The sequence below is a fragment of the Salvelinus sp. IW2-2015 genome, linkage group LG2, assembly GCF_002910315.2.
Source record: "Salvelinus sp. IW2-2015 linkage group LG2, ASM291031v2, whole genome shotgun sequence".
NCBI lineage: Eukaryota > Metazoa > Chordata > Actinopteri > Salmoniformes > Salmonidae > Salvelinus > Salvelinus sp. IW2-2015.
Genome location: NC_036839.1, coordinates 10,329,034 through 10,347,282, shown reverse-complemented (window position 1 = coordinate 10,347,282; position 18,249 = coordinate 10,329,034). Strand labels below are relative to the sequence as shown.

Genomic DNA, 18,249 nt, shown 5'->3' with positions numbered 1-18,249 from the left:
TGAATACGTGAACGCAATTTCCGGAAATCGTCAGTCGAACATCTTGAAAGATACTTAGTACAGCACTATTCCAATGAATAAAAGATCAACGTGTGGAGAAATGCAGGTGAACATAACACAATGCCCTGCCTTGTTTGGCACGTCCAGAGTAGCGTAGAAACTCACCGGAAGACGAATGCAAAGAACAGTAGAGCGAAGACATATTGTACTTGAGACTCAATGACACCAGGAGGAGAAGCAACGTGAGCCAGAGTAGGAAGGTCAAATATAGCAAGATACAGTACTGGAAGCTACAATCTACCCGCAATGTGAAAGCTGATCTACCCCCCCCCCCCCTAATTTTATTTTACCAAAAACAAACAAATATATAAAATGAATATACATATAATTTTTTTATTAAGATACGGTACAGGTTGCATCCCTTTCTAACCATTTTGCTACATATCCTCTAGTTACAGAGCTCAAGGCATACAGTACAGTACAAAGGAGAAATGACCCTGGCCTGAAAAACATACAGTAATGAGGAATTGGCTGTGAAATAAAAAAATATTCCTCTAAGACAAGCGATAGGTCTTATGGTGCCTTACATGCATAGTATTGGTATAGGAGGCTACACTAACCAATATAGGCCAATACTATGTATTCTATGCATGTAAGCAGAATAATAACAGTCACGAGGTGAATGCAAAACGACAGGAGATGCCTATTTTCAGAACCCACACACTTATAGACGGGTTGCGCGCGCATTGATGTGGCCGGAAGGCGTATGTTGTTACGATTCCGAAGGGTCAAATAGCTAGCAACAATGATACGAAGCTGCCATATTGGGAATTGTAGTGGGCTCGTTTCAACTCGTTGTATAATTGTTATTGATACCTTGTCTTGTTTTGACTGATGTCATGTTTATTCTAATATGGCTCAAATTCTCTAGCTAGCTAACCAACAACTGTAACAATGCATGAGACAACAAGTGCTCATTGTGCACCTGTATTTATGTTTTCAATAAACATTTAGAGACTAAATATAGCCCAGCTATAACATTTGGTTCCTTGGATGTTGTGGGAGCGTACTGTACGTTTTAGTTTCCCATTGGTTCTGGGAACTAAGACGTGCGTTTCCTGACGAGCGAAACTGAACGTTTTTGAATTGTTCTGAGAACAGAAGGGAACATTTCACCTGTTCTGGGAACGAGGCATTTTTAGGTTGCAGGGCGGATCTAAAAAAGTTTTACTATGGTTCCCTGAAAGTTTTCCTGTGAGGTTTAATTAACATTATAAGACGGGATATTATAGGTTATTTGAAAATATTTAAATAACGTTCTGAGAACATGTTTCAATAAGACTTTTAATAACACTGCTAGCTTAGGTTAACTGTGAACTCCAAGCACAGATAGGACACATGGAAATTCATTTGCTTAGGCTTTAATCATCCAAACACATTTATTTTCTATTGTGACATGCCATCATTGAGCTGGGCATCCTGCACAATTCCCAGAACGTTGTGGGAAGGTTGTATGCAAAACAACCAAAGGACAACCACGCTCTCACCAAGCTCTAAGATACATATGGTTCTCAGAACGTTATGTGCTAGCTGTGAGTCTACATGTCAACAATCTTAGCCAACCCAGTCCCCTTCATTGCTGACGCATCGTTATTTTAGCTAAAAGAACAACCAGTCTATACCCAACATGATAGCTAGAGGCTGATTTCACAATTAAAGTACATGCTCGGAGCTGAGCGGTTTACACCTAGACCATATGCATTGCCACTCCATCAGACCTGGGTTTAACTACTATTTGAAATATTTTACATCGCTTTAGTTTGCTTTAGTCTGCCTGGAGTGCCAGGTGGGCGGGGTTTTACATTTTCCAATAATTCTATTGGTTCCATTGCGCCAGGAAACTCCCCACTGGGCACATACTCGTTGAATCAACATTGTTTCCAACATGGAATAGACGTTGAATTGACGTCTGTGCCCAGTGGGTCCATCAATCCCAGTTTAAGTATTTTAAATAATTTCAAATAGTATTTGAACCCAGGTTTGCATTCCCACCCGCTGAGAGACAACAGGTTAAAACGGAAGCGTGGTAGCATACCTGGTGATATGATGTAGAAGAAGTCTTTGAAGCCGTCCATCCACACCTCGGCCAATCGCCTGTTGTTCTTGTTGATGACTTGACCCGTGCCCCCAGGGAAGCTGTAAGGGGTGGCCTTTCGGAACACGTGACCCACATGGGAACAAGTGACAATCTCCAGAGAGCCGCCACACTGCCAGATCTGCACACACAACAGCAAGAGGTCACACACACACACACAAACAAACATGCATGCAAGTACGCACACATGCACACACACACACATGCCACTTTAATTGTCATAATAACCTAGCAGAGCTCAGCCCTCTATTATCAATCACTCACCCTGAAAGACATCTCCAAGTTCTCTCCGCCCCAAATGTCCATCCCTGGATCGTATGTGCCAATTTCTTCAAAATATGTCCGGTCAATAGAGAATAACCCTCCAGCCATAGTAGGGGTTCTGCAAGAGAAAAACAATGAGAGTGGATAAAGAAACACATTTTACAAGAGACACCTATCTTACAAAGTGAGAAACGGATCCGCTTACAAATAATCAATATCATAAAGTAATATTGCTGAACAATATTGTTTGATGGACAGGATGCCCAGCTGGTCACGGGTGCACCTCAGCCACGCTCAAGGTACTAAACGATATCATAACCGCCATCGATAAAAGACAGTACTGTGCAGCCGTCTTCATCGACCTGGCCAAGGCTTTCGACTCTGTCAATCACCGTATTCTTATCGGCAGACTCAACAGCCTTGGTTTCTCAAATGACTGCCTTGCCTGGTTCACCAACTACTTCTCAGATAGAGTTCAGTGTGTCAAATATGAGGGCCTGTAGTCCGGACCTCTGGCAGTCTCTATGGGGGTACCACAGGGTTCAATTCTCTGGCCGACTCTTTTCTCTGTATATATCAACGATGTCGCTCCTGCTGCGGGTGATTCCTTGATCCACCTCTACGCAGACAACATCATTCTGTATACATCTGGCCCTTCTTTGGACACTGTGTTAACAACCCTCCAAACGAGCTTCAATGCCATACAACACTCCTTCCGTGGCCTCCAACTGCTCTTAAACGCTAGTAAAATGAAATGCATGCTCTTCAACCCATCGCTGCCCGCACCCGCCCGCCCGACTAGCATCACTACTCTGGATGGTTCTGACTTAGAATATGTGGACAACTACAAATACCTAGGTGTCTGCTAGACTGTAAAATCTCCTTCCAGACTCACATTAAGCATCTCCAATCCAAAATTAAATCTAGAATCAGCTTCCTATTTCGCAATAAAGCATCCTTCACTCACGCTGCCAAACATACCCTCGTAAAACTGAGTATCCTACCAATCCTCGACTTTGGCGATGTCATTTACAAAATAGCCTCCAACACTCTACTCAGAATACGGGATGCAGTCTATCACAGTACCATCTGTTTTGTCACCAAAGCCCCATATACCACCCACCACTGCGACCTGTATGCTCTCGTCGGCTGGCCCTCGCTACATATTCGTCGCCAGACCCACTGGCTCCAGGTCATCTATAAGTCTTTGCTAGCTTAAGCTTCGCCTTTTCTCAGCTCACTGGTCACCATTACAACACCCACTCGTAGCACGCGCTCCAGCAGGTATATCTCACTGGTCATCCCCAAAGCCAACACCTCGTTTGGCCACCTTTCCTTCCAGTTATCTGGTGCCAATGACTGGAACGAATTGCAAAAATCGCTGAAGTTGGAGACTTATATCTCCCTCACTAACTTTAAGCATCAGCTATCTGAGCAGCTTACCGATCGATGCAGCTGTACACAGCCCGTCTGTAAACAGCCCATCCAACTACCTATCTCATCCCCATATTGTTTTTATTTACTTTTTCTGCTCTTTTGCACACCAGTATTTCTACTTGCACATCATCATCTGCACATCTATCACTCCAGTGTTAATTTGCTAAAATGTAATTACTTCGCTACTATGGCCTATTTATTGCCTTACCTCCTTACGCTATTTGCACACACTGTATATAGACTTTTTCTATTGTGTTATTGACTGTATGTGTGTTAATTCCATGTGTAACTCTGTGTTGTTGTTTGTGTCGCACTGCTTTGCTTTATCTTGGCCAGGTCGCAGTTGTAAATGAGAACTTGTTCTCAACTGGCCTACCTGGTTAAATAAAAAAATCATTTTAAAATAACTTTTTTAATGTCTGGGGACAGAAACTCTGCTTTTATTTGCTTTGGAAATAAGACAGCAAGACATGATTAATTGCCTAGCTCTTTGTCAAACAAATGTGCACTTTGGACACTACCATTTCACACACAAAAAACCTGACCTAGACTGACAATCTCAATGCAAAATGACTATTTCATTGTTTGATCCACTCTCTGCCGTTTTCATTCTGCTAAAGAGAAGCAGACAGACACAGCTAGGGGCTTGGAGATGACTATCTTCTTTTAAGACAATGAGAATCGGATTTCTGAAGCACTGAGGGACACCATCATCATACCACGTTGTTGCTCTGTCCAATAAAATATAATTGATGGAGAGGTTTGTCAATATTTTTGCAGCACCAGCTCCATTGATGTATTTTTTTGTATTCCAAAATGAAACTAGCTACACCATGAAACTACAACTATATCTGTATCAAATAACAAAACAAAAACATATAAAAACATTCACCTCGCAGCTAAGTCAGTACTTCACAGAAATGCAATCTATCTCTATCTCCAAATGATGCAGCTTTGACAGCTATTGGAGAAGAGGGCTTCTAAAGAAATCCACACCAATGATGTCAGCTCTGCGACTTCCCAGCACGACAAACAACCTACACTCAGCTGAAATGATAACGCTAGAGCGAATATGTGTTGTCTTACGAGTCTTTTCAGTAAACTGGTCTTTAATGTTACTGTCCTCCACTACTTTTTTTTATTGTTCCCCTCTAATCAGGGACTGATTTAGACCTGGGACACCACGTGTGTGCAATTCATTGTCAGGTAGACCAGCAGGGTCCGGACCTCGTAGGGTAAGAGTTGAGCACGCCTGCTTTATAGTGCCCTACTTTTACAAAAGTAGGGCACTATAAAGGGAATAGGGTGCCAAATAAACTCATTTCAACTCGGGCACAGATAAAGGCATATACAGTATGCGTCTTGTGTGTACCTGAGTGGTAATGTCCTGTCCCCTTTGCGCCTGTCCATTTCTCTCTGAGGCACGGGGTACCAACGGAAATTCAGCTTCCAGTTGAATCCTCCGTAGGTCATGTCTGAGCCTGCCATGTATTCAAACGTCTCGTCGCTGATCACATCGATTATAGGACATACCACAGATCTCCTAAACAACCATGAAGAGAAAGATAAGGCATTCATTTGACAAGAAATACATTGACAGCCTAAACAACCACGGAGAAATCGAAAGCATTCATTTTTACAGGAAATAGTGAAAGAAAGCCCTAGATCAATTACATGTGGAATCAACTTCAGAAAATGACTTTGTAGAACTGTGCAGTCTCGACAATTAATTCACTTTCTTCCCTTAAACCCCAAAACTTTGTGTTATTCCCATTAACAATATTACACGTCTGGTTATATTAAACTGCTTGGCTGGCAGAGCCAACAGCATTAATTCATCCACAAAATAAATAATAAATGAATAAATAATTTACAAAGCTAATGGTGCCATAACTGTTCATTCTTCAGGTGAGCGCCGAGACAAATAGCTAACTGCTGACCATGTATTTCTACAGGCATTATCCCCAGCTTCATTATGAGTTTATTTCAATATTACTAAATCATCGGCTGGTCCATACTCATTATAAACATATCCATTAGGATAACAACACTGACCGGAGGTAACATATTGCTTCAGTGGGAAGCTACTTACAGTCAAAGGAAATGGAATATATGCATGTTGATTATGTTGACAATGACAATACAGTATGGATATATGGCCTCAGACTGTTTGCTTCAGTAGGAGTTTTACAGTAAAGCTGAAGGTAACCTTAAGGGTTGCGTCTCAAATGGCACCCTATTCCCTAGTGCACTACTTTTGACCAAAGCCCTATGGGCCCTGGTCAAAAGTAGTATACTACGTAGGGAAATAGGGTGCCATTTGGGACTCATCCTCTAGGTGCTGCAGGGAATTCATTCAACGCATCCCCTTCACTCAGCATCCACTTCACTTCCTGGTCTAAATCTAATCAGTGTTTGTGCACTTTTATGCTCCTGCACATACTTTTACACATCAATAAACGTGCAGGGTTATAAAAGTGTAATGGCTCTATAATATAATCTCCTCGGTAATACAAAACTAATTTCTGCCTGGCACCTGAGGCAAAATGGGTAGATGTATGACACCAGATAAGAGAGATAAGGGGGGAGGGGCAAATACATTTTCAGTCCATCTACAATTTTTCCCTTTTATGTAGAAGGAACCCTTCACCCACCGAACAAGCAAGTGCAATCCTGAAACAGGATTAGAATAACCACACCATTACTTCATTAAAATAACCACGATTCCAAATAATAGGATTTAAACCCTACTGTCACTTAAAATAGCCATCATCAACTGACTCAGTGCAATCACATTCTACTGTATGTACTACGGTATAAAGAAGCGACAGACAGCATTGTGACAAAACAATCTGCCACTCAGCTATGGCTGCCTTTGAAAAGGGGCACAGAGCTGTCACGGGCATTGGTGTCGTTGTCTGCTATAAAGTCGAGCTAGTGTTCTACCATTAACGTCAGATCAGTTTTCAGATGACACAGAAGACAAGCGGAATGCTAATGAGTTAGCATCTCACTGAGGCAGCGGGAAGAGAACAGAGCAGAGATGATCTGCTTTGAGCATCAGCACCCCAATGTCTATCCAGTGCCGTGTGTTCCATTTACATCGAGAGGGGTGATGGTGAAGCTCCTTACCGGTCCTCTTTGATCCTGGCCAGCAGAGGCTCCAGCCAGCCCACTGTGCATTCACAGTGGGCGTCCAGGAAGGTGATGACCTGTCCCCGCGTGGCAGCTGCCCCCCTCAGCCTGGCCCGGATCAGCCCCGTTCGCTGCTCCATCCGCAGGACCCGCACGGGAACCTCCAGGGTCCGAGCATAGTTCTCTAGCTTCTTTCCCAAGAAGTCTGACAGAAGAGGACACATCAGAGAGGACATGTTTCAAACGCCGAAATAACTTAATCGTTTGGTGTTTTTCCGCGTTCATTCACAGTTATCAAGGCAAGGGCCGATTTTCTTTCAAATGTGGTATATTATTATCCTTCAATACAAAGAATCGCATGGTTAAACAGACTTGTTTCAAACTCCCATAGATCTTCATTGTGCAGTGTTGTTTTTCCTATTCATTCACAAAGGGCCGATAGTCTTTCAAACGTTGTATCTACCACATTTAATGTGGTAGTTATTATCACACAATACTAAGAACTGCATGTATTAATCCCAGAGTGACCCTTTAAACTCAGTGAAGCCAGTTAGTTGATGGTTTAGGTTGCACCCAGCTTCAGTACCTCTCTCACTGGCGTCGTCCACCAGCAGGATCTCCTGCAGCAGGTGCCGTGGCGAGCGGTTGATGACACTGTGGACGGTGCGGAGCAGGGTGCTCCACGCCTCGTTGTGGAACACGATCACTATACTGGTGTTGGGGAGATCGTCCGCGTACACCTTCGTCTTGCAACTGATGGACAGACAACAAGAGCTCTGGTTGAGAGGTCAAATATGCTGCTACTCCTGATGCTTGTCTAGAGTAGAGTTCTATCAAGAGTGAGCATAGTTTGTGTGACATGCTTGTGGATGTAAAATATATGTGGCTGAAATTTACCTCTGAGCATTGTAACAAAATGAACTGCTTTCAAACAAAGCCAAAGTTGACAAGACTTAGTATATGCTGCACCAGTGTTTCCCCTAGGATTTTTTTCAGCAGTGGTGGCAAGGGTGCATCGCTTCTAGACGTTAGCACAATGACATGCTAGCTTTTCCCATAGATTTCCAGTTATTGATTCAATGACTATTCATTTAAAGGCTCATCTCAGCAGAAATTACATGAATATAGCACCTTAAAGACTGCTGCCCTATATACATAGACTTGAAATCACTGGCCACTTTAATAATTGGAACACTAGTCACTTTAATAGTGTTTACATATTTTGCACTACTCATTTCATATGTATATATTGTATTCTATTCTATATCTATATGTATTTTAGTCTATGCCGCTCTGACATTGCTCGTCCAAATATTTATAAATTCTTAATTCCATTCCTTTACTTAAAATGTGTGTGTATTGTTGTGAAATTGTAGCATTTCGCTACACCTGCAATAACATCCGCTAAACATGTGTATGTGACCAATAAAATGTGATTTGATTTGAACACTGTGCTCTGCTAAATGGCATGCTGCTCCACACACAGAGACTGTGTCCCAAATGGCACCTTATTCCTTATATAGAACACTACTTCTGACCAGGGCCCACATACAGTGCCTTCAGAAAGTATTCACACCCCTTCACTTGTCCCACATTTTGTTGTGTTACAGCCTGAATTTAAAACAGATTACACTGCCATTTTTGGTCACTGACATACACATAATACACCATCATGTCAAAGTGGAATTATGTTTATTGATTTTTTTTACTAATGAATTAAAAATTAAAAGCTGAAATATCTTGTGTCAATAAGTATTCAACCCCTTTGTCATGGCAAGCCTAAATAAGTTCAGGAGTAAAAATGTGCTTAACAAGTCACATAATAAGTTGCATGGACTCACTCTGTGTGCAATAATAAAGTTTAACATGATTTTTGAATGACTACCTCATCTCTGTAACCCACACATACAATTTCCTGTAAGGTCCCACAGTTGAGCAGTGAATTTCAAACACAGATTCAACCACAAAGACCAGGGAGGTTTTCCAACGCTTCACTAAGGGCACCAATTGGTAGATGGGTAGAAATAAAAAAAAGAAACTGCTCTGGGATTCCACCATGAGGCCAATGGTGACTTTAAAACAGTTACAGAGTTGAATGGCTGTGATAGGAGAAAACTGAGGGTGGATCAACAATATTGTAGTTACTCCACAATACTAACCTAATTGACAGAAGGAAAAGAAGGAAGCCTGTACAGAATAAAAATATTCAAAAACATGCATCCTGTCTGCAACAAGCCATTAAAGTAATATTGCAAAACATGTAGCAAAGCAATTCACTTTTTGTCTTGAATACAAAGTGTTATATTTGGGGCAAATCCAATAGATTACTGAGAACACTCCATATTTTTGAGCACAGTGGTGGCTGCTTGTAATCGTTAAGGACTGGGGAGTTTTTTGGGATAATAAAACCTAGACAAAATCCTAGATGAAAACCGGGTTCAGTCTGCTTTCCACCAGACACTGGGAGATGAATTCACCTTTCAGCAGGACAATAACCTAAAATACAAGGCCATATCTACACTGGAGTGGCCTAGTTACAGTTTCGACTTAAATCTACTTGAAAATCTATGGTAAGACCTCAAAATGGTTGTCCAGCAAAGATCAACAACCAATTTGACAGAGCTTGAAGAATAATGGGAAAATCTTGTACAATCCAGATGTGGAAAGCTCTTAGAGACTTACCCAGAAAGACTCACAGCTGTAATCACTGACAAAGATGCTTAAAATTAGATATTTCTGTATTTCATTCCAAAACAAAAAAAGAATGTAATAACATGTTTTCACTTTGTCATTATTGGGGTTTTGTTTGTAGGCTGTAACACAACAAAATGTGGACAAAGTCAAGGGATATGAATACTTTACAAAGGCACTGTAGGGAATAGGGTGCCATTTGGGACGCAGTCACATACTCCCAGAGATACAGACCAAGGGCAGGGCAAGCCTGTCATGTAGTGTAGATTGTAATGTTAAATAAAGTATGAGGAGGGTGCATTAAAGATAGAGAGGATGCAGCCGGGTTGGAAGTGGGAGGTGACAGGAGGCGACAGGCGATTGGAGCGGACAGTAGGTTTATCCCATTCACCCCACTACGGGTGACAGGACAGACTGACAGAATGGGAGCACCAGGGTAGCTAGCTACTAGCCACTGAGCGATCATCTTATTTCTTTCAACCACTGCCTATTACACCCCACGACAATATCTCTCTCTCACAGTCTTGCCAAGTGGATTTCTTTAATAACGTTCCAAGGTGTACTGGCGAGTTTGAGGAAGATTTTGAGATGCAATTAGTACGATTCTGCAGCTTGGCACTCTCTTGGGGTGAAATAAAATCAATAGACCGCAGATCTAGATCTATTGTTCGTTCGCTCTCCATTTTGTACAAATTCCTCATTATAAACTGGGTGGTTCCAACCCTGAATGCTGATTGGCTGATATCCGTGGTATGTCAAACCGTATACCACGGGTATGACAAAACATGTATTTTTACTGCTCTAATTACGTTGGTAACCAGTTTACAATAGCAACAAGGCACCTCAGGGGTTTGTGGTATATGGCCAATATACCACGGCTAAAGGCTGTTCTTAAGCACGACGCAAAGCGGAGTGCCTGGATACAGCCCTTATATATTGGCCATATACCACAAACCCCTGAGGTGCCTTATTGCTTAAATATACCGTATGACTAGCTCATTAAAGTGGAATTCATAATTGGCTAAATCTACCCAGCATTAAACTTAGCACAATCCTGGTACATGTGTGAAATGGAGTGCGTGCAGTGTTCACATATATCGAAAATGTTCCTTTTTTTGTGATAACTTTTCATATAAAATGTTAGAGCAATGTAAACCCCATGGGGGACAGTTGATTATTCGAGGCGGTAGGTAATATATAAACAATATAGACAATGTTCACAGTATTGGCATATGCTTACATTCTCCGCATCGTTTTTTATATTGTTGTATTGACAATGTTCCTATTTTCAATACCACAAAGAGCACATTCTAAAGAACAGTTGACAAAGAATGTTCTGCAGGAATACATAAACACGAAATCACTGGGCTGTCTCCCGGAGAGAAGACTTTCTCTAGATCAGCTGCTCAAGATACATGTGGATCATATTTCACCCAAATTGCTCTTTGGGTTTTCATTATCCAGCTCAAGTAGGTCTTGGGCGACAGTAAACAAAGCCCTTCTCCCATTCTGACTGTCATGGCTGAAGTAAACACCCGAAGACTGTGATGGATCCAACACGGGCAAATAATCTCTTTAAGTCTAATGTTCTTCAATTAGAGCAGTGGTGTCTGGTGGCACTTTGGAATCGGATGACGGCCTCATTGTAATCGCCGGAACGGAATAAACGGAATGGTATGAAAAACATCAAACACATGGTTTCCATGAGTTAGATGCCGCTCCATTTATTCCACTCCAGCCATTACCATGAGTCCTCGTCCCCTCACCAGCCACCACTGAATTAGAGTATGTTACATCATGGAATGAATCCTGAGGAGTCCGAGGACTTAAAAATGGGTGAGGCGCAGTGTGAAACGTTTAATATCTCCTTTCATTCTGTCCTAATGGGTCGTTTTAATCAAAGTTAACAAATTGGTTCATTCCAGACGACATCAAATTGTTCTGTAAGACCTTAGTTATTTGGTAGACAGTCTCTACTCTACACTCGCTAGTCTCTCTCAGACGTTTCTAGACTAAAACAACAACTAGTGAAAAAGGCAAGAAGTAGATCCAAAATGTCAGCCCTTTTGAGAACCGGAGCATGTTGCGAAGTGAAGTGGAGCTATTAGGGCTTCTGAGGAGTAGCGGTAGAAGGTTACCGGGTTGTTAAAGTGGGTGGTGTGTGTAGTGCCGAGTAAAGAGGTCAGCGGTGTAATTCACAGTGTGTGTCTGGGAAAAGGCCAAGTTCACTCACCCGTCCAGTCTCACGTCCGGCAGACTCCTGTTGAGAGCAATCATGTCGCTGGCCATCAGATTGAACTGGTTAATCTTAAAGAGCTCCTTCATTTTCTCTTGCTCGTCCTTTGCGATAACCACCGCTTTCCCCATCTCCCCTGGGCCCTCGTGGGCTCGCGACATGACTGCTGCAAAACAATAGGGAGACATGTTGCATATTTTATACTTCGGTGTAATATTTAATATTTCACTGTTATTTCAATGGAAGCGGGAGGTCCAAACATTCAACTTCAGCTACTGAAATCTGCTAAATGTAGCTACAACTATTATAGTGTATATATTACTAAAGGTACAGTACTGTGGCAAGCAAATGAACTTAAAATGAACCGTGAGCAAATTCAGCATGCTATAGACTAGACTAGAGTGTTTCTAACTGAGAAATATTGACCTCAGATCACTCGGTACCAGTACCCCCTGTATATAGCCTCGTTATTGTTATTTTATTGTGTTACTTTTTATTATTTTTTACTTTAGTTTATTTGGTCAACTGTACTGTTGGTTAAGGGCTTGTAAGTAAGCATTTCACGGTAAGGTCTACACTTGTTGTATTCGGCGCATGTGACAAACAAAGTTTGATTTGATTTGTCTAACAGAGAAAGACTGGTCGCATATCAGTGTAAAATGGAATATGCCACATCATCAGGCTTTGAACACTGAGGTCATTAAAATGTCCCTACCAGCCAATGACATGCTGATCAGTCTGACACTGATGCAGCTTCGCCAAGCATTCTGGATCCATTAACTACTATTCTTATCATCTGCCGTACAGTCATGTCCTCCTAGTCAAGCATCATCTGGGCCTGTTGGAAAATCCAGGATTTGTCCAGAGATTTAGGGCGAGCCCTTCTCTCTCTTACTGATGAATGAGGAAGAATTGAGAGCATTACAACAGCAGCCCTCATTGCTGTTTAAAAAATATCAGCTCATATATCTGATCAATCAGCATTACTGAAGATCAATTAAAGCCTTGAGAACAAGCTGCCTCTGCTGCACATCGCTCCACAATGATTCACAATTATCCAAAGGTAAATAATCTCCAGTGGATTTATGCTCCGCTCTCCAATAATCTCTTAAACCAGAGGCAGTGATTTCCATGGGGGACAATTCACATTTGCTCCAGGCCCCAGGTTAAGAGGATTTCCATTTTGCAATCCAAATGGCACCCTATTCCCTTTATAGTGTGCTACTTTTGACCAGAGCCCAATGGGCCCTGATCAAAAGTAGTGCACGATGAATGGAATAGGGTGCATTTGGGACGCATCCCCAGTCAACCCTCCTAGAGCTTCAATGCTGGGTTAGTGGAGGTTTAGACTCTGATCTGATCGAGGTTCTTCTCGGTGGTGACACCCTCCATTAGGACAATGGCTTAAACCTGATGGGCTTGCAGAGAGAGCTGAGCTGGATTATTCAATGAACTATGCATCTAACACATGCCCACCACAGCCACTCAGATCATCCATCAATCTATTTGTACAGACACGACATTAGATATACGGTGCACAAAGAGCTGAAGGCCAGCTATACTGTCTGAAACATACTACACTTGTAACCTCACTGATTGAAAATGGGTCTGAATGTATAGGGAGGTAACAAACATTTCAGCTTCAACTGAGGGACTTATGAGACCGAACATTGTTCATAGTCTCTCTCTTTCTCATGAGACAGTACATCAAATCAATCAAATGTTATTTGTCACATGCTTCGTAGACAACAGGTGTAGACTAACAGTGAAATGCTTACTTACAGGTCCTTTTCCAACAATACAGAGTTGAAGATAAAATGTTAATAAAAAATATAAATAGTGACACGAGGAAAAAATACACAGTGAATAACAAATACAAATAAAGAGTAAAAATAACATGGCTATATATAGGGGAGTAGAAAATAACATGGCTATATATAGGGGAGTAGAAAATAACATGGTTATATATAGGGGAGTAGAAAATAACATGGCTATATATAGGGGAGTAGAAAATAACATGGCTATATATAGGGGAGTAGAAAATAACATGGCTATATATAGGGGAGTAGAAATAACATGGTTATATATAGGGGAGTAGAAAATAACATGGCTATATATAGGGGAGTAGAAAATAACATGGCTATATATAGGGGAGTAGAAAATAACATGGCTATATATTAGGGGAGTAGAAAATAACATGGTTATATATAGGGGAGTAAAAATAACATGGCTATATATAGGGGAGTAGAAAATAACATGGCTATATATAGGGGAGTAGAAAATAACAATGGCTATATATAGGGGAGTAGAAAATAACATGGCTATATATAGGGAGTAGAAAAATGGCTATATATAGGGAGTAGAAAAATATGGCTATATATAGGGGAGTAAAAATAACATGGCTATAATATAGGGGAGTAGAAAATAACATGGGCTATATTAGGGAGTAGAAAATAACATGGCTATATATAGGGGAGTAGAAAAATAACATGGCTATATATAGGGAGTAGAAAATAACATGGCTATATATAGGGGAGTAGAAAATAACATGGCTATATATAGGGGGAGAAAATAACATGGTTATAATAGGGGATAGAAAATAAATGGCTATATATAGGGGAGTAAAAATAACATGGTTATAATAGGGGAGTAGAAATAACATGGTATATATAGGGAGTAGAAAATAACATGGCTATATATAGGGAGTAGAAAAATAACATGGTTTATAATAGGGGAGTAGAAAATAACATGGCTATATATAGGGGAGTAGAAAATAACATGGTTATATATAGGGGAGTAGAAAATAACATGGTTATATATAGGGGAGTAGAAATAACATGGCTATATATAGGGGAGTAGAAAATAACATGTATATATAGGGGAGTAGAAATAACATGGCTATATATAGGGGAGTAGAAAATAAACATGGCTATATATAGGGGAGTAGAAAATAACATGGCTATATATAGGGAGTAGAAAAATAACATGGTTATATATAGGGGAGTAAAAATAACATGGCTATATATAGGGGAGTAGAAAATAACATGGTTATACATAGGGGAGTAGAAAATAACATGGCTATATATAGGGGAGTAGAAAATAACATGGTTATACATAGGGAGCAGAAAATAACATGGTTATATATAGGGAGTACCAGTAACGAGTTGGTGTGCAGGGGTACGAGGTAATTGTACTGTACATACACAGTACCAGTCAAAAGTTTGGACACACCTACTCATTCAAGGGTTTTGGGTTTTGTATTATTATTATTTTTTATTGTAGAATAATAGTGAAGACGTCAACACTATGAAATAACACATATGGAATCATGTAGTAACCAAAAAAGTGTTAAACAAATCAAAATATATTTTAAATTTGACATTCTTCAAAACAGCCAGCCTTTGCCTTGATGACAGCTTTGCACACTCTTGGCATTCTCTCAACCAGCTTCATGAGGAATGCTTTTCCAACAGTCTTGAAGGAGTTCCCACATATGCTGAGCACTCTTTGGCTGCTTTTCCTTCACTCTGCAGTCCAACTCATCCCAAACCATCTCAATTGGGTTCAGGTCGGGTGATTGTGGAGGCCAGGTCATCTGATGCAGCACTCCATCACTCTCCTTGGTCAAATAGCCCTTACATAGCCTGGAGGTGTGTTTTGGGTCATTGTCCTGTTGAAAAAAAAAAAATTGTCCCACTAAGCGCAAACCAGATGGGATGGCGTATCGCTTCAGAATGCTGTGGTAGCCATGCTGGTTAAGTGTGCCTTGAATTCTAAATAAATCACAGACAGTATCACCAGCCAAGGACCCCCACACCATCACACCTCCTCCTCCATGCTTCACGGTGGGAACCACACATGAGGAGATAATCCGTACACCTACTCTGCATCTCACAAAGACATGGTGGTTGGAACCAAAAATCTCAAATTTGGACTCATCAGACCAAAGGACAGAGTTCCACTGGTCTAATGTCCATTGTTTGTGTTTCTTGGCCCAATCAAGTCTCTTCTTATTATTGGTGTCTTTTAGTAGTGGTTTCTTTGCAGCAATTCAACCACGAAGGTCTGATTCACACAGTCTCCTCTGAACAGTTTAGATATGTCTGTTACTTGAACTCTGTGAAGCATTTATTAGGGCTGCAATTTGAGATGCAGTTAACTCTAATAGTATCTCTGGGTCTTCCTTTCCTGTGGCGGTCCTCATGAGAGCCAGTTTCATCATAGCGCTTGATGGTTTTTGCGATTGCACTTGAAGAAACTTTCAAAGATCTTGAAATGTTCCACATTGACTGACCTTCATGTCTTAAAGTAATGATGGACTGTCGTTTCTCTTTGCTTATTTGAGCTGTTCTTCCCATTATATGGACTTGGTCTTTTACCAAATAGGGCTATCGTCAGTGTGTCAGTGTAAGTATGTGTGAGACTGTGTGTGCATAGTCAGTGCCAGGAAGTCCGGGTATCCATTTGATAAGTGACTATATCTTAAATCTCAAGACTATAGAAGGTTTGAAACACAATGAGGTCAGAATTGTTTTATGTATTTTTGATAGAATTATCTATTTCTGTTTTTGAAGCTTTCTCAACTGGAGGATATTCTTTACAGGAGGAGCTATTCAGATCTACTGTACACCCAGAGATGGCACAGAATGTTCTGGGAACCAACAATGTTGACATGCTGACTACGTATACAGAATTGATTAATAAAATCAATAAGCTATTTGCTTAGTGAGTAGGTGATTTCGGTAACTATTGTATACTTCTGACGCCTGCTACAATGGCTTACCCATTACCAAACGATTACGCTCTTGCACAGCTTTCATCGAATCCCATTCGTAATGGAAACTTTTTGTTGGGTTTAACGTCAAATGGCACCCATTTAATTTATGTTCGTATTCCTCTCTTATATTAGTTCTTATTGTTGTAGTATTGTCGAGAAGGAACCTGCAAGTAAGCATTTAGTTGAACGGTGTAAACCATGTATATCCTGTACATACGACACAACTAATAACTTAAACATATGGTGTGTGTGTGTGTGTTGGGGTGTCAGTGCAACAGAGGTAACCATTTGCAGGTAACAATTTGATTAGCTATTTAGAAGGCTTGTTTAGAAGTCTTATGACTTGGGGATAGAAGCTGTTTAGGGTCCTGTTGGTTCCAGACGTGGTGTTTGGTACCGCTTGCCGTGCGTTAGCAGAGAGGACAGTCTATAACTTGGGTGGCTGGAGTCTTTGAGCCTTTTTTGGGCCTTCCTCTGACACCACCTGGTTTAGAGATCCTGGATGGTAGGGAGCCAGGCCCAAGTTATGTACTGCGCAGTACGCACTACCCTCTGTAGTGCCTTGCGGTCGGATGACAAGCAGTTGCCATACCAAGCGGTGATGCAGCCAGTCATGATGTTCTCAATGCAGCTGTAGAACTTTTTGAGGATCTGAGGACCCATGCCAAATATTTTTAGCCTCCCGAGGGGGGAAGAGGCGTTGTCGTGCTCTTTTCATTACAGTGTTTTTCAGAGAGAGGGAGAGAGAGAGAATGCCTCCAACTGATCCAGGTGACCAGACACCCACCAATGTAGTGATTTCTATATGAAAACATGCACAGTATCCTCACAAGTTCAAGTGAACTACTCAATAGTATCCTCGGGCTTAGAAATAAAAAAAAGACTGTGGCATCTGCCCTTTTCTCTGGCTCTTCAGCCCAACAAACCCATTACTGACCCCCTGACATGGACCACGACAACAGTAACTCCATCCTAAAGCCCATAGGTCTCCTGCCCTAGTCCTTGTCCAGTGATTTTGTCAGCAATTACTGCTATACGGTCTTCACACTCACATACAATGGGTCTGTAGAGACACGTTCAATAGTGTTGAGCAAAAACAAAAGCGCTCTATTCTTTCATTCCTGGTTCCTATAAAACATATGTTTACAGTTTTGGGGGATATACATGGAGATTAATCGATTAGCCTACTTAAACTTTTGTTGAGTCATTAAATATGTATTTTAAATGTACAAATAAGTATGAATACAGTATACAGTATTGCAATCCACAAGTGACAGTGCTAAGAGCTTACTGCAACAGCGGCTATGTAGTTCGCCATTCTATAGCTAGAGGTCTCCTGATATTTTTGTCTTTATCTGTTGCGGTCTAGTACTGTCTTTTTTGCTAGATAGGGCCATCTACTTGAAGTGCTGCCCGTCTTCCCAGTAGCCTACTTGGTGTGTGAACTGCTGACTGCTCATATGCTGCAGATGATGGTTGACACATCAACCGGGATCGAGGGGCAGGGCAATTTGTGACTTGTTTGGTAATCAGTGGCTGTATTGGAGGGGGAGT

The 18,249-nt window shown here is 41.2% G+C and overlaps 1 protein-coding gene across 3 annotated transcripts in view; it reads right to left on the bottom strand.

The window, feature by feature from the left end:
• Positions 1 to 18,249, bottom strand: part of LOC111974188 (polypeptide N-acetylgalactosaminyltransferase 13) — a 54,091-nt gene that overhangs the window by 21,288 nt on the left and 14,554 nt on the right. For all 3 annotated transcript variants that reach the window (XM_024001848.2, XM_024001830.2, XM_024001839.2), the window contains exons 3-8: positions 11,916 to 12,084; positions 7,578 to 7,744; positions 6,989 to 7,196; positions 5,229 to 5,399; positions 2,420 to 2,537; positions 2,096 to 2,276 (exon numbers count right to left, since the gene is read on the bottom strand). In XM_024001848.2, the coding sequence (XP_023857616.1) occupies positions 2,096 to 2,276; positions 2,420 to 2,537; positions 5,229 to 5,399; positions 6,989 to 7,196; positions 7,578 to 7,744; positions 11,916 to 12,084 (1,014 nt within the window). The remainder of the gene's footprint in view (positions 1 to 2,095; positions 2,277 to 2,419; positions 2,538 to 5,228; positions 5,400 to 6,988; positions 7,197 to 7,577; positions 7,745 to 11,915; positions 12,085 to 18,249) is intronic.